A 24,235-nucleotide genomic window follows, 5' to 3' on the forward strand; every position below is an offset into this window, starting at 1 on the left:
GCAGCGTGAAATCAGATCGAGATTTTAATTATTATTGACTGACTTCTTTATTAAAACAACCTGAGTTTGTTTGGCTGCGCTGTAAACAGACACACCAGCTGCTCTGAGGTTGTACGTCTGTCACCCGTCAGGACTGAAATCACAAGGATTACTGTAAGGGTTATCATTTTATTTAGTGTCTTAATGTTGCGTAAAGGTGCAATGAAAGGAAATTCAAAGCAAACTGAGGACAAGTCATTTCCACATAGTTTTAAAATGTCTGAACATGAGTAAAAAATACATTTGCAGTCGGGTTGCATCATGATGTCCCAGTGGTGTAAAGGTGTGTTCAGTCTGAACGGGAAGACAATTGTGGAGGCGGCATCAAAGACACAAATGGACACAAGTTCATTCTTGGTGGAACCGACTGAGGCAACAAGACGCATCAGAATTTTCCAGCTTCAGTGTGAAACTTACGTTTATCTCGAAGCTATTTCAGCTTAATTTTCTGAACGTGTAGAGCCAAGAGGTGAAAGGTGTGAAACTGGAGGAAAATAACAGAAAGAACGGAGAAGAAAAGAAACGTGTTGTCGACTAACACGCTAACATCTGTCAGACCTCTGTCCTTTGGCTGCTTGTAGTGAATAAATACAGACTGCAAAAAAAACAAAACATCCAGCAGTCAAATACAGGCAAACAAAGCAAGATGAAAACTTAAAGACGACGGGCCTCTGAGACGTAGAAGAGCCTCCATCCCTCCAACATGGGAACAAGACACAGATTTCTGCTCGTTTTTGCGTCTCTTTGTAGACATTTTGAATCTGTTTATGGTTGTTTTGTGTTTCTTTCTCTTCATTTTGCATCTATGTTGTTGTTTTGCATCTCTTTATAGTTACTGTGTGTCTTTGTAGACATTTTGTGTCTCTTTTAGGTCGTTTTGCATCTTATTGCAGTTGTTGTGTGTCCTTTTGTAGTTGTTTTGCATCTTTCTGGTAATTTTGCATCTCTTTATAGTCTTTTTGTGTTTCTTTGAAGTCGTTTTGTATTGAGCTGATCAGCCTAATTTTCAATGCTGGACTGCAACAATGTGAAGAATCAGTTTCCTGAGTTTTGTCAAAATCAGATCAGTGGTGTCTGACATTGGCATGTGACAACAGATCTCCAGTTCCATGTTTAACCGTATAAATTATCTACATAGACTGCTGCCCCCGCGACCCGGCCCCGGATAAGCGGAAGAAGATGGATGGATGGATGGATTATCTACATATGTTTGTGTTTCTGTTGAAGAAGATTACAAACAAGTCATTTACCTGCACGACAGTTCCATATTTGACCACGTCTCCGTGGACTTTCCTGTTTTCTGTCTCGTTCTGCTTCTGCTCCAGGTTGGACGCATGCTGCAAGACACACACAGAGTTCAGTCTTTTCAGTTGTAACATGGTGTATCATCCAGTTTTGAACTCTGTCTTCATACGCTACAATACAGCAGTCAGATCATTTGTAGTGGTAGTAACAGTGAAACCCTCCCGAGTCAGATGGATTTCAGTTTCATGTCAGTGTGTCCAGTACAGAGATAGATCCAGGACGTGTTTAGCTTAGCTTAGCACGAAGACTGGAAGCAGAGGGAAACTGCTAGCCTAGCGACATCAACAGTAGGGCTGTGCCTGAATCAGGATATTCAGAGCGGGCACTTCAGGCCGATGCATCAACTTGTCATGTGCTTGTGGTTCATGTTTTTTCATTTTTATAAATACTAAACATTATTACTGATGTTTTTTCTTCAATGCACCTTACCTACGATTATTAGAAATAACGTTATTATTCACTCCTCCTAGTTACACTGAAGTCCTGTAACAGCCTACGTGAGCCTCCTGTTTTACCTGTATTGACTTTACTCATCATCATTTATTTCCACACAGTCAAAGAAATAAAAATCCTGCATCCTGCTCATAGTTCAGTTATAAAATCCTCTCTCCTGATTGGCTGCTGACAGCTCCGTCACAGTGGACGGCAGTAGAGGAGGTTGTACCAGCGTCAGGTTTAAAAGTAGTTCAGTCGACTTCGCTAACATTCGGCACCGCAGAGCGTCGGAGCAGAGAACGGCCTGCACTGCGTTTCCATCGCACTTCGTTTTGTAGTTCGGAGATTTTGACTCGGTTTGTAAAAGTTTACAACCTGCCACGCTGTTGTCCTGCGTTACGCTGCGTACAACACAGTGATCTGACGAGCTGCGAGTAGACTGACGATTCGAATCATCGACGTTTAGCGGGCAGCCCTAGTCAAAAAAGAAAATCACACCTTCGTATTGGACACAAACAGCTGAAACCGATCTTCTCGTCTGACTCGGAGTGAATCTTCTGTAAAAATGTGCAGATTTGCGTGCGTGTCCATTACCTGCAGTTTCTGCAGCAGAACCACATCGGCGATCTTGTCCTTCTCGTGTTTGGCTTGTTTGGCTTTCCAGAACTGCTTCTGAGCCGAGTACCGACTCATGGGACACACCTTAAACAGGCAATCTGAGCGAACACACAGTGGAACAAGACAGATTAGCAGAGAACGAGATATCCGAATACAGTTCGATGCAACAAAACATTCAGTCTCATTTGTTATTTTTTAAAGAAACATCATAGGCAACCTGTAAATTCCTTTTCTCTTTACATGTTCTGTAATCTTCATGTTGTATTCTACATTACTGAACACATTGTGGAGTTATACGAGGTCTCCCTGTGTTGCGGTCGGTCAGCACATGAAGCTAATTGGTTGTTTTGGTTTCAGAACATCAAACCGGTGAAGCATCTGACGTTAAGCCTATCTCTGAGTGTCTGTGTTTAATCCAGAGGAGATTTATATTTTCTGTTCCACGACCAAATATAGTCTTTCTGTCTGCGAGCCGATTAACCAGCAGCGACAGTCGTTAAAGACCCTTTAACTTACTGGAAAACTGTAAATCTTTGACGGGGACCTCATCAAACCCTTGTGTCGCTCGTAACAATGAAATCTAACCAAAGCTAAAAATGTTCATGTAGCCCGGCTTCCTGTCCCTCCTTTCCATCGGTTAACAGGCTCAGCTCGACGCGGACTCAGATGGATTTAGGCTCAGCTGCACTTTCAGCCTTTTTCTAAGATTAGCGCAGTAGCGTGCTAAAGTTAGTGATTATAACTGACGCAATGGGAAGAGAGCAGGGTCCCCACATTAGCTCTATTTGTTTTAAATTTTTATTTTATTTGACCGGATTTGAAAACGTTTCTCTGCTGTTAATATAATGTTGTTGTTTTTTGTCTGGTGAAAAACTAATTAAATCTTAAATAATTCTTTCTTGTTGTGTGTTAGCTGTGAAAGAAATACTAAAATAAAAAATAAAGAGAAATCAAAATATAAATTCTTTAATTCAGCTAAAAACAGGATATAACAGGATTGGAGGGGAGAAACACAAATAAAGCTGGAGTGAAAGGATATAAGAGAAACACAAAGAGAGAGAGAGGGAGGTAAACATTGACTCTCCTCCAGCAGATCCTGTACTTTAAACAACATCAACACAGTTACTGTGTGTGTGTGTGTGTGTGTGAGTGTGTGTGTGTACTTGCTATATAGTGAGGACTGAAACACGTTTTTTACCTACAAAGTGAGGACATTTTGGCCGGTCCTCACAACTTCAAAGGGCCGTTTGAAGGTTGAGACTTGGTTTTAAGGGTTAGGTTAGACTTAGGTCAAGGTTTGGGTGAGGGGCTCGGGAATGCATTATGTTGATGACGGTCCTCACAAAGATATAAGTACAAGGATGTTTGTGTGTGTGTGTGTGTGTGTGTAGGTGTGTGTGTGTTTGTAAGGTAAACATAATTTGCCTGTGTGTAATCACTCTGTCGTTTTGTAAAGATCTAAATGGACATTCAGGTTTAAAGTCATCTTGACTTAAGGAAATGAGCTTTTAACGAGTATTCACGAACACACACACACACACACGCACACACACACACACACACACACACACACACACACACGCTGCACGCACGCGCACACACACGCACACACACACGGGCTTGTTTTTGTCTCTTAACAGTGCATATTTATATTTAATTGTGTGATTAATTGCATGTAATTGATTCATTTTTCCCATTATTTGAGTCTGTTGATGAATGAAACAGACAAACATGTCAAAATCAACTTGTCAAACATGAAGATGGGAAACAACCAAGTAAAAAGATAAAAAATGTCACAAACTTTCTAATTTACCTCTCAGGTTTTTGTTTTTTTTATCCAAATATAACGACGAAAACACAAACGTGATGTTAAAGTAGGTGGTGGAAGTGTGCAATCACACAGTTTATCATTACAATCAAGAGCAATCAATCAGTGATCTATTCTATTACCTGAAGAACTCTAATTAACTTTAAATAAATAAACGAGACAGAAATCACTGTGTTTGGCAACAAGGTTTGCTCAGCTCGACTCCAGAGCTGTAAAGTCGAAAACCCCCCGACTCGGATCTGAGACCAGCAGCCACATCAAGGCAACAACTAAATCTGCATTTTATCACCTCAAAAACCGGACCTGGTCTGGTCTGGTCTGGTCTGGTCTTTAACAAAAAGGCCGTCAGACAACTTCAGCTCATACAGAACTGAGAACATCAGTCCTGTTCTTAAATCTTTACACCAGCTTCCAGTTATTACAGAAGAGATTTTAAAGCGCTCCTGCTAGTTTATAAATCACTCAATAATCTTGGGCCAGTGTATATTTCCGATCTCCTTGAAGAACGTAAACCCAGCAGGAACCTGAGATCTTCAGGAAGCCGTCAACTTCCTGATGATCTACAAATAAACCCAAAACTTTAGCCACTTTCGAATCTAAATTAAAAGCTCTGCTGTTCTCCTGCCGTTGATTGATTGGTTTCTCTGCTGCACTTTTATTTCCTTTGTTGCATTTGGGGGAGTTCACAGCTCATTACTGCACTTTAACTGTATTTCTGCTCTCTTCTATCTGTATTTTATCTCGTTTTTATTTACTCTATCTGAACTGATTTTATTCTGGTTTTCTTTGCCTGCGCTATATAAATAAGTCTTGAAGCTCGAGTATAATTTTTGGCACTTTCAACATCACAAATCAAAGTGCACTGAGCTACAGCCAAAACGTCCAGGTGAAGAGGGGGCGGAGTTATCTCACCTGAAAGCCCTCCAGCAGTCTGTCTGTGTGCTCCGGATTTAAAGTTCGAGCTGTCAATCGCTCGCTGTGATCTACTTGTAAAGTAGTTCAACTGCTAAAACAGCACAGAGCAGATGGTGCAACATGCTGTTTTATATATATGTGTGTGTGATGTGTGTGTGTGTGTGTGTGTGTGTGTGAGACGTCATCAGAAAGCAGCCGGTGTAAAACTTCATCAGCAGCCTCTAATGACAGACGCTGGACTCACATCACTCACACACGTCTTTTAATATTTCATACGGTACACTGGAGGTTTTCATGGGTCCATTTGGTTCTTATAACAGAGACCTGACCCGGGACCTGAGCCGGGCCGGGCGTAGACTCTGATCCCAGAGCTCCTCGAGAGCTCGGGCACCAACAGGCAACTGTCAGCAGCCACAGCAGATAATGCTGTGAGGTCAGGAGAATATAGGGCACAGCAGCTTTTTAACTTTCTATATTAAAGACATGTTTGAAGACATTTATGAAAATACTTTGAATAATAATCTGTCTGAAGAAAAACCTCCTCGTTCTTAAAATGACGCCTCCTCCTTTTCCCTCAGTGAACAAATAATCCACAGTCTGTGAAAATACAAATATCTTTCATTTCAAAAGTTTAACAGCCCATTCTCAGTCTGTGACCTGGAGGCTTCGAGCTTCCACATCACTGTTTCCTGCCATCACTACAAATGGATGATCGATATGATAAAACCCCACAAAGCATCTAAATGTGTATCATTAAAAGGTACAATCAATAACTTTCTGATCACACAACTTAAAGATATATTTACATATATGATTCAACTTGACGACTGCGGCACTTTAAACTTGGCATCAATATACTGAACTTGTTTTTTAAATTAAAACACACCACAAAAACCAGTTCTTATGTAAAATGCTTATTAATGCTGCCACTAATGACTATTTTTCTATCAATTAATCTATTGACTATTTTACGGATTAGTTGATTACACGAATTAAACGATTCATTTTCCTCCAAAAAAAAAAAAAAAAAATCAAACTGACCATTTAATTTGAGTTAATTTTATTTTGACAAACTGTATGTCGTTGTATAATGCAGCACAAAACAAAATGTAAACAAAAGGTTTAGATATTAAAGTGGAAAACTGTAGGTTTAAACTCCAACATGATAAAAATAAACACACATCAGCGTAAAATAAGCTTCCAGATTCTCACCTAAACGTTTTCTCAAACACTTATTCGATGGAATTTCTAAGGTAGCAGGCAGACGGCTTCATATTAAACAGCTAAAAGGACAAAAAGATATTAAAAACCCTCCTTACTAATGAATAGACAACACTACGGTTTCAGAAATGCAACCTGACGTCACGCTGCGGTGGCCAATCCGGAGATCGGACCGGTCAAACTCCAGTCGGTAAACCAGTTCATGGACCAAACTATGCTACTCTCCCAGTTGTGTCCTCCCTTGGTTTATTTCGTGCACCCAGCATCGACGTCTGGCTTACGGTCTGTGCTGAAAAACAGCGACACCACGAAGCGTCCTTTGGTTTGTGTTCATTTGTTTGAGAGAGAGAGAGAGACAGCTGTGGTCGAGCGACAAAGAGAGTGAATGAGGAGAGGGAGCGCCGGTAGGAGAAAGCTGGTGAATCAGAGAAGTAAAACGTGCTAAACCACAAATAATGTTAAACATGTCGTCATGACGCGCCGATGTGATCAATTATGTCGACTACTCGCGGCTAATGTCTATACTTACCGACTGCCAGGTGGAACTGTTACATTTCTGAGGGAAGCGGTTGCAGTAGGAAAATGTGCACATATAAACAAAATAAACAAAATCAAAGACTAAAAGATTATCATTAAGGTGCAAAACTGAATTTACACAGTGCCAGATATGTAAACAGGCTAAGGATCACAGATATGTACAGTATATATAAGAACTGGAAAAGAAATATGTATGTACAATCTCAAATCTGAGTACAGGTAAGTGTATGTGGTCACTGATTATGCCAGGATATTTCACATATTGTCCGATTATTGTACATTAGACCCATGGTGCCCCTAGTCAGAGAGTGTGATCCACAGAGAGACAGCAGTCCCGAGAGAAAGAGGGATATTTAAACGAACAGAGCAGGACAGAAGTGAAATGGAGGCTGGTGGCACCTCGGCACCACCTGATGACTCTGCTGTGAGGTAGATGAGTTGTAGAGTTTGACTGCCCCAGGAAGAAAGGACTTCCTGCGGCGTTCTGTGGTGCATCGCGGTGGTGACCGTCTGCACTTGTGCAGAGTTAAAGAGATCACGTGGGGTATGGACGAAACACATCTGACCTGACGTCTGTTTGACGTTTAATAGTAGAGAAACGGCAGATAAATTGGTGAAAGGAAAAATAAATGTTGAACATTGTTAGAAAGGCCAGCACCACTTATTGGACTATTCGGCCAATTAGGTTCCAAAACAGTATTACTGCCTTTGTTTTTGACTGTTGTGTGCGTCCATTGAACTGTAAGTACTTTAAGTCGCATTTTAATATAGTTTCATGTATGTTCATCCCTTCTGAAGATAGTTCTTGCTACTTCATATGCCTGATACTGCTGCTCATGCTAAATAACACTAATTAGGAGCCACTGAGTGCCTGTGGTGTTAGCGTCCAACCTGCGCAGAGCCTGTGCTTCACGTTACTACAGTCAATGTGCCTTTTTTCCATCATTTCTCATTTCTCAAGCTTGTTGTATCGTTGCAGTCTGACTTAATCAGTAAGTTTGTTTGTTGGTACAAGCAGCTAATATGTCTATATGATAATATTTGTTGTATTCACAGTCATTTCTGTTTTATACAAATATTGCAGGCGCTGTATCTGACCTGTGGGTTAAATATAGCTTGATTTTTATTGTATGAAGTTTGTACTTTGTTTTTATTTCTCTCTTTTCCTGAAACCACACGCACACAAATATAAGCTCAAGCTTCTAACAGACGTGTCTTCCCGTACATCCCGTTAAGCCACTTCTTGTTGAAGTTTTTCTTAATCAGAACTTCTGGGCTATCTGTGATTTGACCGGTCGAGTGTACGAGAAAGCCAGCCATCTCTTTCTGTTTCCTACCTCTGAACTTCTTTGGAGGATTCTCCAAATCTCCAGCAGCTGGTTCCACCACACAACGGTCATCTACCAACCTACAGACAAAAAACCAAAGAAGAAGAAATGTCTGTTAGAGACACAGCAGCGAGAGACACTAGAGGAGATGGATGAAAAGCAGAAAGAGGAGGATGGGGAAGAAACGAGGAACAGGAGGGAGAGAAAGATGAAGAGGAAGTAGAGAAAAATAAGTAACAAGTGAGGGTCAGATGGAGGAAGGTGAGAGAAGGAAAGAGGGAAGTAGGAGGAGAGCATTCATTCCATTAATGTACATAGTATTAAGAATGTACTGAAGGTATTTTAATGGCAATTTAAGGGGATGATTAATGGATAAATCAATGGATTATAAAATATTGAGCTTAAGGGCTTTTAACGGGTTGAAAAACCCTAAATCTGACAAAATAACATGACATGCCATTCATTCGTTTATACTTTAAAAGGGATTTAATTTTTCAATTAAAGTGAAAATTCAGGGATATTCTAAAGCTATTTGCCATTTTAGCTCCTGTCTCTTTAAGGCCCCCCTCTCTAACAGCCCACTTTCTTCTGATCGGCCAACTGAGCCGCTGTTTCCAGTTCTCTTTATACACCATGGATGAATTATTAGAACTGGAAACCGGACCCCAAAATGGCGCCTATTCAGTCCAATGAGAACTGCTCCCCAGTTTCTTGCTTCCAGGTTTACTTCCGGGGTATGTGGCCCACTGATTATGTGCAGTAGCGTTTCTCCTGCTGACCCCGCCCGCGAGTTCCCGCTCGGCCCATAGACTTTACATTGTGATGACATCACGGATCTTTAATTCGCTTTGTTCGGCTCGAGGAAAGTTTTACAAATATAAAACCTCCGTGGATCAAAAATTCATAATAGAGTCATAATTGACCTCGTTTGCAGTTTGAGGTGTCAACAGTTTTACAGACGTCTCTTTTATAACGATGGCCTATGGGGAAATGCTAACTGAGCTAACTACTGTAGCTAATGGCAGCTACCGCTAGCAGTAGTTAGCGGTTACTTTAGCAACAAAGCCATCTGTCCATCAAGAAAACTAACTAACTTTCCTTCACAACCGAAAAAGCACTTTCTGCGAGACACAATGAACAAACTCCAAAAACTTGAAGAGTAGTCCTGAGCAGGGTATTCTCACATAGCCAGACTTATCTCAACACTTCGTTTTAGCGCTGTACCATGGAGAAAGCGCTCTGAGCAGAGCGGTCGAATACTGAGACAGCTGAGCGGGTGGATGGGTGCGTCCCTGTACATCGTGGCGTGCTGTGCCTGCAGCAGATCATGAGCAGATGAACGTATAAGGACATCGACGTCGAGCTGACGTCAGCTAGGCTCGAAAGTAGAAAAAACTGTTGGAGTGTGAACATCCGACATTGTAACATCATATATATATATATATGACAAAATAAGGAAAAGCATAACAGGTCCCCGTTAATATATTACAGTTAATTAATTTATCCATTACTCCAAATTTGAGGTGAGCCTCTGAATTTGGATCATAATTTACCAATACAGTACAAATTAACGGGTATCTGAAATGTTATCTTGTATTTTTCACCCTGGCGACCCCCGTGGAAGGGGACCCGCTCCCTCTGTAGATACAAACCGCTTATTCTAAGGTAACGAAAACGCAACGATTCTTATTGTCAGGTGATTATACACTAATGAAAACGTACTTATAAGTATTATATTGCATTTCTGCCGACAGCTCCTCCTAAATGTTCCACACTGGACCTTTAAGGGCTTTTGAAAGAAGATTGTTTTTCAAATAAACGGACAGACTAAGGGACCTCTGGCTACCACAGTGGAGGTCGGACGGAAGCGCTACATTACCGTTATTCGTCATAACCAGTTTCAGACTGCAGTGCTTTGAGGCCGCGTAACTTCCACACTCACACAGACAACCTTCATCTGTCAGAGGTGCCGACTGCCGACCGTAAACAACTCAAACATTTCTGCTTTCACTATGAATGTGTTCACTTCCACTCTGACACATCGCAGGCAGCCGAGCTTCAGAGCGCCGCACTGTCAATCTGCCGCTATATTCGTCTATATGTGTGTCGATATATTGATCTCCAGCACATGCAAACACCAGACGAGGCAGCAGTGGTGAAAAAGCTACTAAGTACATTTACTCAAGTATTTTGAGGTACTTGTACTTTATTTGAGTATTTCTATTATCTGCTACTTTATACTTTTACTCCACTACATTTGTTTGACAAGTTACTTTTCAGATTCAGATTAATACAAAATATAATCAACAAATAAATGCTGATGTATTATTATAGATTAAGATACCCAGCAGTATATAAAGTACATAAAATAAGCTCCACCTTCACCAGCTGCAACATTAAAGTGATGAACACATTAATGCATCAATAATTATAATCCAATAATATAATATATATTATTCTGCATAACGAGTACTTTTACTTTTGGTACTTTGAGTATATTTTGATGCTAATACTTTCGTACTTTTACTTAAGTAACATTTTGAATGCAGGACTTTAACTTGTAACAGAGTATTTCTACACTGTGGTGTTACTACTTTTACTGAAGTAAGAGATCTGAGTACTTCTTCCACCACTCGAAGGCAGTGATGCAGGAATTTTCATATTTTTTAAATCTTCCAGCCAACCATTTTGATAATCGATTAATCGTTCAAGTAATTTTTTCAATTTCCACACATTTACTGGTTCCAGCTTCACAAGTGCGAAGAGTATCTTTGACATATATGAAACTGAATCTAAAATTAATGTGAATAACTGTTGGTCGAATAAAACAAGCAATATGAAATCATGTCCTTCAGCTGTGGGAAATTAAGTAATTTCTCACTATTTTCTGACATTTTATAGACAAAACATAAACAATTAATTGAGAAAAAAAATCAGCAGGTTAATCGATAATGAAAACAATCGTTAGTTGCAGCCCGCTCTCAATTAATTAAATTAAATTAATTAAAGACATTGGACAAATGGCTCCCTTTAGGATGCACCGTTTTATCTTTAAGAGGCAACAAGTTTCATTTTACAAACTATTCTCTACTGTCAGTGATGTGTGAAGAAAAACACAACAAGGAGAGAAAAATTATTTAAAAAACGCAGAAAACTGAATATTAAAAATATATAATAAATAAAAAGACACTAAATTGAACATATAAACATATAGAAATAAACTGAGCATTAAAAGGAGGAGCAATCTGTGCTGGACTTTGATGGATTAAATGATCTGCAGAAAAGTATCATAAAACTGAGCTGAAAACCAACGGCGGTCTGGAAGATAATCAGCCAAGTGTGAAGTGACTTGCAGAAACGATGGTTTGGTCCTTTTTAAGGACAGGAAACAACACCCTGCAGCCTCGTGTGGCTGTTCGTGGTGACTCCTCTTCTGTTTTTACACCTTTTCTCACTAGATGCTGTTTCAACACAGCTGAAAAGTAAGAAGTTCAGACTGAAGCTGCTTGAGACGTGAACTGTGAACTGCAGCTCCGCCAATCAGAGCGGTCCACCTGTCGGCTACACTGATGACACACAGTCCTCACCCCTGAGTGATTAATTATTATATGTGAAATTATTGAATGTCAATACTGATGCATCAATGTTAGAGCAGCATTTTACAATTGTAGCTGCTTAAAATGGAGCTATTTTTAACTACTTTATACACAGTTAGCTAGTTTTAACTGTTTTATATACAGTTTGCTAGTTTTAACTACTTAATATAAAGTTAGCTAGTTTTAACTACTTTATATACAGTTAGCTAGTTTTAACTATTTTATATACAGTTAGCTAGTTTTAACTGTTTTATATACAGTCAGCTAGTTTTAACTACTTTATATACGGTTAGCTGGTTTTAACTGCTTTATATACTGTTAGCCAGTTTTAACTACTTTATACACAGCTAGTTTTAACTAGTTTATATACTGTTAGCTAGTTTTAATTTCTTTATATACTGTTAGCTAGTTTTAACTGCTTTATATACTGTTAGCCAGTTTTAACTAATTTATTTACAGTCAGCTAGTTTTAACTGCTTTATATAAAGTTAGCTAGTTTTAACTGTTTTATATACAGTTAGCTAGTTTTAACTGTTTTATATACAGTCAGCTAGTTTTAACTACTTTATATACAGTTAACTACTTTATACACAGCTAGTTTTAACTAGTTTATATACTGTTAGCTAGTTTTAATTGCTTTATATACTGTTAGCTAGTTTTAACTGCTTTATATACTGTTAGCCAGTTTTAACTAATTTATTTACAGTCAGCTAGTTTTAACTGCTTTATATAAAGTTAGCTAGTTTTATCTACTTTATACACAGTTAGCTAGTTTTAGCTAATTTATATGTACTTTATATACTGTTAGCTAGTTTTAACTGCTTTATATACTGTTAGCTAGTTTTAATTGCTTTATATACAGTTAGCTAGTTTTAATTGCTTTATATACTGTTAGCTAGTTTTAATTGCTTTATATACTGTTAGCTAGTTTTAACTGCTTTATATACTGTTAGCTAGTTTTAACTGCTTTATATACAGTTAGCTAGTTTTAATTGCTTTATATACTGTTAGCTAGTTTTAATTGCTTTATATACTGTTAGCTAGTTTTAATTGCTTTATACACTGTTAGCTAGTTTTAACTGCTTTATATAAAGTTAGCTAGTTTTATCTACTTTATACACAGTTAGCTAGTTTTAGCTAATTTATATGTACTTTATATACTGTTATGTACTGGGTTCACAGGCCAAAAGGTTTAAAAGGTTAACACCCCCCGAGTGTTTGGGGGTCATTAGAGTAAATCTCTCTTACCATCTGTGTTTAGGAAACAGAGGGACTCAATAGTGACAGAGGCCTCTGGCAGTCTGACACACACACACACCTGCATACCTGGCCTCGTGCTGAATGTAGTTAATGTGTGTATGAATGGACAGGTAATCCAGCTGACTGCAGACTGTCTGCTCACTGCATGAAAAGAGAGATTTAGCAGGTGTGTCTCTGTGTGTGTGTGTGTGTGTGTGTGTGTGTGTGTAATAACAAGCGGCTTACAGAAATATTTTCAGACTCTGATGATCCTCCGGCTGATTTTCTTTGGTCTGAACCAGAGCAGGAAAGCTGACGAGATGATCCACTGGACTTTTATTGTGAAGTAGACAACATTTTACCATCCTAAATTTCACAATAAAAGTCTTGTTCTTGCTCTGGATCTACACACTGGGTTGGGCACCTTTCACTTTCTAAAAAAACATTTTTGTAATTATGCAATAACCTTTTAATTGACATAATGTATAAGATGAATTGTATTTTTTTTTTTAAAGTCTTGTTTTCATACTATTTGAATGATTGAGATCATTCTACATACTCGTAGTCACATTTTCACATTTTTGCATTCTGGTTCAGTCGGGGTCGAACAGGGCAATTACAAACCAAAACCACAGCTTGTAAACAAATCAGGTGTCTGGAAGTGACTGTGGGAAGCTCCAACCTCCATATATTTAACGATCATCTGCCAAACATGCTGCTTTTATGAGCTCTGTTCAAATAACTCATCAAATAACTAAACCCAGACAAACAAGGAGGGAAGACGGACAGACATTGTCCAGGCTAATGTTACTGTTTCTTGCACTATCCCTTATGTGTTGTTCATGTACTGCTGCTGTGACATGCCAATTTCCCCCCACAGGATAAATAAATTATCTATCTATCTATTGAACAAATGGTGGGAAGAACTTACTGGTATTACATATGAAAATAATTCAAATTTGATTAAAAAAAATTACTGGATTAAAAAATATGTCCACGCCTCTTAAAAATGTCTTTACTATGCCAAAATGCACTTTCCGAAAAAAATTTTCTAAAAATGCCCAACCTTTCAAAATGTCTTCACTTCACTGTTAAATAACGTCCTCACTTTTCCAAAAATTGCCTTCCTTTTTCAAAATAGTTTCTGTCTACAGTTTTTAAACATCCACACAAACACACTCCAGAGTCCAGCTAATTGCTCTTCAGCATGCTGTGTGTTTGAGGGTCATCGACTTAATTGACCGTCATGCAAATCACTGAGCCTCAGTAAATAAACGCTGAGTCAGTAAACACTAAAAAAACACCACTTACGGAAATAAGGACCACGATAGCAATGAGACGAACACAAAGACCCTTTTTATATGTGAAGGGTTCTTTTACAAAACAACATTTATCCAACGTTAATTAGCGTGGCTGTTGAGTTAGCAATTGACCCTTCGTTAAACCCGCCAGCCTTAGTTACCGTCACTACGCATGTCAGGATTTGCATTCGAATGCAAAACAAGATAACGGCGGCAGATTTTCCACCAAAATTCTCAGTAATTTTTGAAGCAGTGGGTCTTTGATTTCAGACAGAAGTGAACAAAAACAGCTCCTCACTTTTAGTCGGCGACCGTTGATTTTGCTAAAACAACAACAACTGTCACTGTAGCTAGCTAGCTCATTGACGTTAGCTCCAAGTGTTGGTTGAAAACTCATACATACATATGATTTACTGTAAGACATTTTAAACAGTGTTTTTTTTTTTTTACTTTTACAAGAGAAACTGCTTTGTGGACGAGGACTAACTGATGAGTTTTGGCAAAGTCATCTCAGAAAAACTTCCCCAAATCCAATAATGACCAGGACAGAGCCGCTAACGTTAGCTTGAACTCTGATATCATATCATCCAGGACCGGCTCCCACACAGTGGATGTTCCAGTCCTGAACGGGGCTTTTTTCCAACATAGCCTGTAACCTCACAAAATAATATAGTTGTGATGATATGCTAACTCTTTGCCTTGGAAGTAACACTATGTCATTACTGTAGCTAGTAAGCTCGTAGCCAGGCACTACAACAACAATCCAACAATGTTTTTGGTTTTGGAAAGATTAATTATAGGACTTTTCTTTCTCTTTTCTTCAAAATATCCTCACTATCCAAAATATCCTGACTTTTTTTTTTTTTTTAAAGTGTCTCCTTTGATTTTCTTCCTGTCTTTCTTTACTTTCTAATTACTTTCTGTTTTCCCTCGTCCCACTTTATTTCCCCTCTTTCTTTCTGTTATTACTTCTTTCTTTCTTCAGTTTGTCCTAAATGTCTCAAATGTTTCTCAAAATGTTTCCTGCTGTTCTCCCTGTTCTGTTCCTGTCTCCTGTTTTTACTTCACCTGTTTACCCTTATTCCTACGTCTCTGCCCTTCCTCTCTTCCTGTCTTTTCTCCACTTTCCAAAATGTTCTTTTACTTTTTCTATTCTCCTTTTTTTTTGTCTCTTCTACTTTTCGTCTCCTCTACAATTCCAGTCCACAGAGTCCGCCATCACTAAAACGACAACAGCCAATCAGTTCTTTTGTCTACCTGCCAGGTGTGTCCACACACACACACACACACACACACACACACACACACACACACACACACACACACACACACACTCAGGTATGTTGACTCATGTTGTTGAGCTCTCTGACAGCTGTTTCTCACTATTAAACCTGATTCACAGAAAGCACATCATCTGTTTCAGGAGTTAATCAGCAGGAATCTGTCAAACATCCAAACATCTAGTTAGTTTCTGTTTTGTCTTTGTTCTGTTTCTCTGTCCTGTCTGTATTTCTTTCCTTCTTCCCCTCCATCTCTAAGAGTGACACACACTGTATTCATCATGTGGTCAGTGCTGTTTTTATTCCATTTCCAACGACTAAAACAAATGAGTTAAATGTCAAGAGTGGATGACGCTCTGAGAACGACCTCATCGTGAATCAGAATCAAGTCGATTTTCCACATACAACGGTGTGTTTTTTTTTCTCTTATGCACCACAAGTAAAAGTCATAAACATAAAATAGAAATGTATAATTAAAATATGTAAAATATATATATATATATTCTAAATTGAAGAGCTGCACAGTCTTTACAATGAAAATGAAGATGTGCAAAATGTTGACGAAAGAATGTGCAATTGTTCACAGTATATAGTATAAAGAATATGTGCAATAAAAACCTAGAGATCTGCAAAAATCACAATCAGAAATACTTCATTGATCCCCGAGGGGGAAACTCTTTTGTTACAGCTGCTCACTATCACGTCAGCGCACACAGGAACAGAAGCACTGAGCAAACAAATATAATCCACTATAATACAGGTCAGATAAATTAAGTACAAAGTGGATTTACCGGTTGATGATAAGTATGTATGGTATAATAATATAATGTAAATATAAGTAATAAGTAGTAGTGCATGTACTGTCGAGTTAAGTGTAGCTTATTAAGATGATTATGAGACGGAGGATATTGCACAGCAGTAATAGAAGTATGAATAAATATCAATAAATAGAGTATATTGCACCGGAAATGCGTTAATGTAACGCGTGAAATTGGATGTTGGGACTTTACGTTAATGTAATGCGTAGGGTCCATGGGGAGGGATACGATTACATGTCAAAGGGGGTCCCGGGCCTTGCTGAAGAAACACCATCAGCACCACCAACAACATTAAAAGTTTGAGTGTTATATTTACTACATTAAAGCTGTGACGCACTGGCGCATCATATGTGCACGGAGACAATACCTGATATTCACCACGAGGGAATGAAACTGCGAAACAACATAAGACCTGCTGCTGTGAGACGATGGTTACGCTCTGAGCAGAGGAGAGGAAGCAGCTCTCCATGCGTCCAGAGGCACGAGGGGCAGCGCACAGTTAAAGATCCACAAATAACAACCACTCGGACAAAACACTCGACAGAGCGAGTCGCGGAAAACCCAGCCATCCCGTAGATAGAAACAAATGAAAGAGCAGGGGGAGATAATGTGTAATTAAAATAAGTTCTCTTTCAAATCAAACATCTCAAGATATGAGGAAAGTTTTCTTCTTGCAGCTGCATTTAAATTTACATTTTAACTTAACCATGTCAAGTGGTATTCTACTTCAGCACACTTTAACAACAAATATTACTGGGACCACTACAGAAAACTGCAGATGAACATTTAAAATCAGGAATTCACATTATAGACACGACCATGTAACTAGGTTTCCACCTAGTCTTGTTTTCATCCTCCTCCCTCCTGCAGGAAAAACAGATTTGAATATGGATTTGGGTATAATAATAATAATAATAATAAGTGCAGGTGTTTCCACGTCAGTCACAGACTGAAGCAGAGAGAACCAGAGCTCATGTTAATCTGTTAACAACTGACCGCTTTGATCTCAGTTAATACCTTTTTGTTTTTATACATTTCCAAATCTGAGCTGAATCTTATCCAAAGATCAACAAAGATTTAAAAAGTACAGGCGGTGGACACAATAATATTGTTTATTGTACATTTAATTAGTCCTGAAATAAATACTATTTAAAGCTTGTAACAGTCACGTACTGCAGTGGTTCCCAACGCAAGATGAATGTGAGGTTGACAGGAACACAAAATAAAACTTGGTGAAGGAGTCTCTGTGCATGAGCCAACTTAAAGCTCAAACAGGAGCTGACTTATCTTAAATTTTTGCTTTTTTAAAACCAGTGAAAATCCCAATCGGTGAAGGAAAAGTCACACTTTGGTTAAACTGCTCGTGTCCACATGATTAAGTAAACTGTGAAAACTGTTTATAGATTTTAAAAGAACACATATGAATGTCTGTTTTTGGCTAATCCAGTGTGAGCCATTACAGTCCTGCTCCTTGACTTACAGCACTGCCTACGATGGAGCAACAGAACCGGACGCAAAGTTGTTGACAGATGACAAACTTGTATTACCCAACAATAAACATAATGTAATGTTTTTTTTTAATCGCAGCCATTTGAATATTTTCCAGCTCCTTCATGTCTGTTCTGAAATGCATTGTGGGACAGAAAATCAACCAACGTCAATCAACTTACAATCTCAAAAGTCTAAAGCTGAAACGAATAATCACTCAACAGAGAAATAATCGACCTTACTTTAACTTTGGCTCTCTCAGCAGTGATATGATCTTTTATTCACAAGGTCTGAGATCAGGGATCACAAGTCTTCCTGGGAAGTGAACGTGGAGAGACGAAGCATGAGAGACGAGTGCGATTGTTTTATTAAAGAAAACGGGAGCTCAGACATGTTTCTGCAGCTTGGTTGTATCTCTGCTGTTACCTCAGCTGCTCGGTGTCGTATTAACATGCTGCTGAATTACAAGTGAAGACTAGAAACATCTGAGCGTCCTGTTTGAATCCTGTTTGTGTTGATGCAGCAGAATTTGACTGTAGGGAAACCAGCAGGTTCGTCCGCTCACGTCTCCCCCCCCCCCTCTCTCTCAGTATTTATCAGGTCTCTCACCCGCCCTGCCTCTCTCAATCTGTTGCTGGCGGTAAACTCCTAATTAAAACAAACTGTGGTCAAACACCATACACTCACTATTATGCTCATTTCCAGCTCTATATTTTTATTCTGGGACTCCACTAGAGAAGCTTTGCATGATTCACAGTTCAAAAAAATCCTTATTTATCTGATACTGGCCCTTTATGCTGCCCCTCAGTTCATCCTCTGTCTGAAACACACCGTCTTTGCTCCTGTCTCTTTAAGGCCCCCCTCCCTAAAAGCCCAATTTCTTCTGATTGGGACCGGGGAGCTCGAGCACCGCGGGAGTGTCAGTGTTCACACCGCTAGCACAGGAGCTTTGGACCGCCAGGAGGAGGAGGAGGTTTTCAGGCCCAGGCTCCGAGCTCCAAGTCCGGGCAGAGTCAGCTAGCTAATAGCTGCACGGCTAACTGAGCTAACTAGCTAACAGCAGCTACAGGTGGCAGTAGTTAGCAGTTACTTTAGCAACAAGTAAAACTAACTAACTTTCCTTCACAACCGAAAAAGTACTTTCTGCGAGACAAACTGAACAACCTCCAAAAACTTGAAGAGTAGTCCTGAGCAGAGCGGTCGAATAACTTAGACAGACCAAGCGGGTGGATGGCCGCGTCCCTGTACTTCGCGGCGCCTTGTGACTGCAGCAGATCTCGAGCAGATGACCGTATGAGGACGAAAGTAGAAAAACTGTTGGACAGCTAGTATTCAGAGCAGTCTGAGCTTTTTGCTCACAGGGATTACTTTTACGTACATGTTTAATATGAACATCCGACATCGTAACATTATATATATGTGACAGGGAGAAGGAAGGGAAAGCATAATAAGTCCCCTTTAAAGTATTCACTACATGGCCAAAAGTATGTGGACAGCTGAACATAAGTGACAGTGCTGCTCTAACAGCCTCCACTCTGCTGGTTTCAGTCTTTGCTCCAGATGTTGAACCAGCTGCTGGGACCTTTTAACCAACACTGATGTTGGTTATAAGGTCTGGCTCGTGCTGGATGGGTTTGAGGTCAGAACTGTTGACGCAAAGTTGGAAAAACACTGTTGTTGCTGTAACGGGTGTCCACATACTTTTGACCATAAAGTGTACAACTACTTTCTGGACAAAATATCTGCGCAGAAGTGAAGGATTTATCGCAAAAACTAGGTGAAAAGAAGAGCATATCCAACTTTTAGAAACATCACACTGACACATCTAAATTTAATCTGAAACCCAGCCCAGGAATATGTGGATAAAGCCCTCGATCGAACAAACTAATGCCACACTCTTCACTGTTGAAGCTTTTGTTCTCTTATTGATTCTATTGCAGGACTTTTAGATTTTGTTTGATTAAACGGGTGGAGGACGGACACGGTCGGATGCTCAAGGAAGTGCAGGATTATTTACTTTTCTCTTGTCTCACACTGTGTGTCAGTGTGTGATGTTTAGCAGGTACAATGTTTATCATGGTCACCGTTTTATTTTAGCGAGTTAGCATGCTAAATAAACCGGCTGATGGGAATGTTGTTTTTTGTTTTGCAGGTATTTAGTCATAAACCAAAATATTGGACAAACTGTAAATTTGGCCTGATGATGGACAGATTTAGAGGCATCCTAATGCAAACTGAAGCATTGGACAAGTGTAAATGTTGTGTAGGGAAAGTGAGAATCCATCCAGTAGTTGTTGAGGTTATTTCACTCTGGACATGTTGACGTGAACTGACATCTCCTCCCTCACAGCTGTTAGCATATGACGCTAGTGCGGCTAAAAACGGTGACCTATTGTTTTTCCTATTACTATTCAGATCAGTGGGAGCCAGTGAAAGTCAACATGTGAAGCTAAAGGCAACAGAGAAGCTGTTAAGGTCAAGGTCGAGTCAAATACACAAGCGTGGGCGTAAGACCACAGTACAGGAAACACATACACACAAACTGGCAGAGTGGAAATCTCGCTTGGACACACTTGGTACCACTTCCTTTTCCTGCCATACCAGCAAACATAGCTGCCACTTTCTCTTTGTGTGTGTGTTAAAGGTTGTATAATACACCAGTACAAAGTCAGAAAATTCATGAACTCTCTGGAGAACATCAGTGAATGTTAGAGGTTCATCACTTTCAGGTGAAACTAGGCAGGGTAAACAGCAGACACTCAGGTAGACTCCTCCCTGAGGGCGGGGCTTAAGCAACACAGAGTAGCTTAAATTTCTGAGTTCTCAGACCATTTTCACAATTGAGAATGACTTCCGGATGGGAGCCGAAACGTCTTAATTCTGAAAACAGTGTCCAGATGACTACGACTGAAACCTTTTCTACGATTATCCAGATAGCTTGCTCTGGATTTAAGTGTTGAAAGGAAAGGAAGAGACATTAAGAAACGTAGAATATGCTGAATTGGATGGCTTCATATTGTGTTCGCATTATTGTGTCCACCCCCTGTATAATACTGCCAACAAACTTCACATTTTTTAGCTCCACTGCTGGTGAGACTCTTAAGAACAGATGTTTGTTTGTTCTGTCCAACACTTTACTATAGTGACTGTAATGGACACCGCAGCCTCTTGGGGGCCCTATAAGAAGACTGTTAACTAGCTGCAAAAAGCTGAATATACATTTATAGGAAATTAACTTTCACAGTTTAAACTGAAGCTTTACAGGCATCAACCTGTTTGTTGAAGCGGCAGAGAGACGTGTCAGGTCAGGCAGAAAACTGAATATGTGTTGTGTGTGTGTTAGATTTTTCCCCAGCGCCCACTGTGGCCCCTGATGTAAAATTCCAGGACTTATCCTTGACTTTTCCATAACTTGTAAGGCACAGCTTTTCCCTGACCTGTTAGCTCTCTACAGAGACTCCTGACTGTTTTACATTCAAGATTTCTCTTGAGTGAAAGTACAAACGTATTAACAGCAAAATGTACTTAAAGTATTAAAGTGAAAGTACTTGTTGGGCAAAATGGTCCCTTTCAGAGAGTTAAATTATATATATATATATATATCATATTATCAGAATATTATTACTGATGCTTCAACACGTAAGCAGCATTTTAATGTTACAGCTGGAGGAGGTGGAGCACATATTAACTACTTTATTATATTTTATAGTTGTAGTTTTTTTCATAAATTGATCACGTTTTGTTTGTAAAATCTTAATCTGTAAAGTAACTCCAGCTGTCAGATGAATGTAGTGGAGTAGAAGTATAAAGTAACATAAAATTGAAAGTAAAAGTGGCTCTAAATTGTATTTAAGTACTTGAGTAAATGTACTTTAAACAACTGGAACGAGATCGCCTGAGGAGGAGGGTCTCAGTCCTTCCAGTTGGTTTGAGGTGTGAAAGCAGAGAACGTGAACCACACGACTGTGTGAGGGTAGATCTGTGATATTAGCATAAAATCTAAATATTAGCTTCTATTAAATCCATCTGCTGATTGTCACAAGAAGTTAAAACATGTGATTGTTGAGCTTGTGTGCAGTTCCCGAATAAAAAGTGAGTGAAACAAAGCGACCGCACAGTAACTTTCCTCCTGTAATATTCTAGATGGTCGACATTATTTATGACAGATGGGGTTCAGTTCCAGTCTCGACTAATGATGCTGATAATCGGTTATTAGCTCTTTGTGACTCCAGAGAAGATCGATAAACTCATCAGGTTCAGTACAAGTGCAGGCTGTCAGTCACCTGAACTTTAATTTTCCTCTGTAAGTCCACGTAAGGCTGATGATGCAGGAAGACGTCACCAAAGCTGTCCAACCAGTGAGTTACCTGTCAGACCATGTGACTTCCTGTTTACATAAACAGACCCAGAATGGCTCAGGTTCTGGATTGTTCTGGACCAAGTGAAGCAAACTACAGGTGTGTTTTTACTTGTGGACCTATTTTGTCAACATTTTAATTACTTAAAAAGGAGAAATTTAAGTTTGCCCTCTACAGAGATGTTCTCCAGTGGGCGTAAAATTAGAGCTCGACAAATGCTGGCTTTTTGAGGCCAATACGTTCAAAGAATCAGTTAATTATATATCAGCAGAAATTTGAAATTTAACATATTTACATAACATAAGCAGTCTCTTAAATTTAGTTATTAAAGAACTGTGGCCAACTGTAATGCACTGACTATGGAAACTAAACAGGGAATTTTGCAGTGGTGGAAAGTAACTACGTACATTTACTCAAGTACTGCAGTTAAGTTATTTTATGCTGCTTTATACTTCTACTTCACTACATCTCAGAGAGAAATATTGTACTTTTTACTCCACTGCATTTATCTGACAGCTTTAGTTAATAGTTACTTTCCTGATTAAAATTCTTTAAAAACATATAAGCTTATAAAATACAACATATTGTTAAAGATTAAAGTGGTTCCCAACCTTTTTGACTTGTTTTTTTTTTTTTTTAGCTCTTACAAAAAAATCAGTGTGTAGAGTCTCCTTGTCATATTTCAGATCAGATCCTCCTCTAAACTTTTTCATTTAAATAACTGTTCAAATGATCCAATATTTCACAAAGATTAGAGAAAAGTCCAAAAACTGAAAACAGATTTGTGCTTCAGAACTTTGTTTTTTCTTCTTTCCTCTCCCAATAATCATCTCACGACCCCTCAGATTTATCTGGTGACCCTTTGGAGGGGCCCGACCCCTAGGTTGGGAACCACTGGACTAAACTAGCTAACTGTGTATAAAGTAGTTAAAACTAGCTAACTGGTATAAAGCGGTTAAAACTAGCTAACTGTATATAAAGCAGTTAAAACTAGCTGACTGTTTATAAAGCGGTTAAAACTAGCTAACTGTATATAAAGCAGTTAAAACTAGCTGACTGTTTATAAAGTAGTTAAAACAAGCTAACTGTGTATAAAGTAGTTAAAACTAGCTAACTGTATATAAAGTAGTTAAAACTAGCTGACTGTGTATAAAGTAGTTAAAACTAGCTGACTGTGTATAAAGTAGTTAAAACTAGCTAACTGGTATAAAGCAGTTAAAACTAGCTAACTGTATATAAAGTAGTTAAAACTAGCTAACTGTATATAAAGCAGTTAAAACTAGCTAACTGTATATAAAGCAGTTAAAACTAGCTGACTGTTTATAAAGTAGTTAAAACTAGCTAACTGTGTATAAAGTAGTTAAAACTAGCTAACTGTATATAAAGCAGTTAAAACTAGCTGACTGTTTATAAAGTAGTTAAAACAAGCTAACTGTGTATAAAGTAGTTAAAACTAGCTAACTGTATATTAAGCAGTTAAAACTAGCTAACTGTATATAAAGCACTTAAAACTAGCTGACTGTGTATAAAGTAGTTAAAACTAGCTAACTGATATTGATGTTTTTCAACATCAATATCATGTGCAATATTACTTTTCTATATTAGTTTACTTATTTTACTAAATGTATCTTACTTTCATTGTTATTTTATTAGGCACTGGTGTTAGCATTTACTCCTTATACACTTTACATTTATTATTCGTATGTTGTTGCAATTTTTGAGCAATCTCTGGTATAAGAATTTCCTACGGGATTAATAAAGTTCTATCTTATCTTATCTGATAATACTTATATACTTTTACTTAAGTAGGACTTTAAATGCAGGACTTTTACTTGGAGGGACTGGTGCTATGGAGTATTTTTACAATGTGGTATTGATACTCTGAGTACTTCTTCTGGAATTTTGTACTAAAAAGACTTTGGGAGATAC

At 38.7% G+C, this 24,235-nt stretch overlaps 1 protein-coding gene across 1 annotated transcript in view; it reads right to left on the reverse strand.

Moving 5' to 3' along the window:
- LOC122882631 (inositol 1,4,5-trisphosphate receptor type 3-like) overlaps positions 1-24,235 on the reverse strand; it is a 41,297-nt gene that overhangs the window by 14,172 nt on the left and 2,890 nt on the right. Inside the window, exons 2-4 of the mRNA XM_044210214.1 lie at positions 8,236-8,306; positions 2,374-2,495; positions 1,290-1,376 (exon numbers count right to left, since the gene is read on the reverse strand). Coding sequence (XP_044066149.1) covers positions 1,290-1,376; positions 2,374-2,495; positions 8,236-8,306 — 280 coding nt within the window. The remainder of the gene's footprint in view (positions 1-1,289; positions 1,377-2,373; positions 2,496-8,235; positions 8,307-24,235) is intronic.

The sequence above is a fragment of the Siniperca chuatsi genome, linkage group LG10, assembly GCF_020085105.1.
Source record: "Siniperca chuatsi isolate FFG_IHB_CAS linkage group LG10, ASM2008510v1, whole genome shotgun sequence".
NCBI classification, from domain to species: domain Eukaryota; kingdom Metazoa; phylum Chordata; class Actinopteri; order Centrarchiformes; family Sinipercidae; genus Siniperca; species Siniperca chuatsi.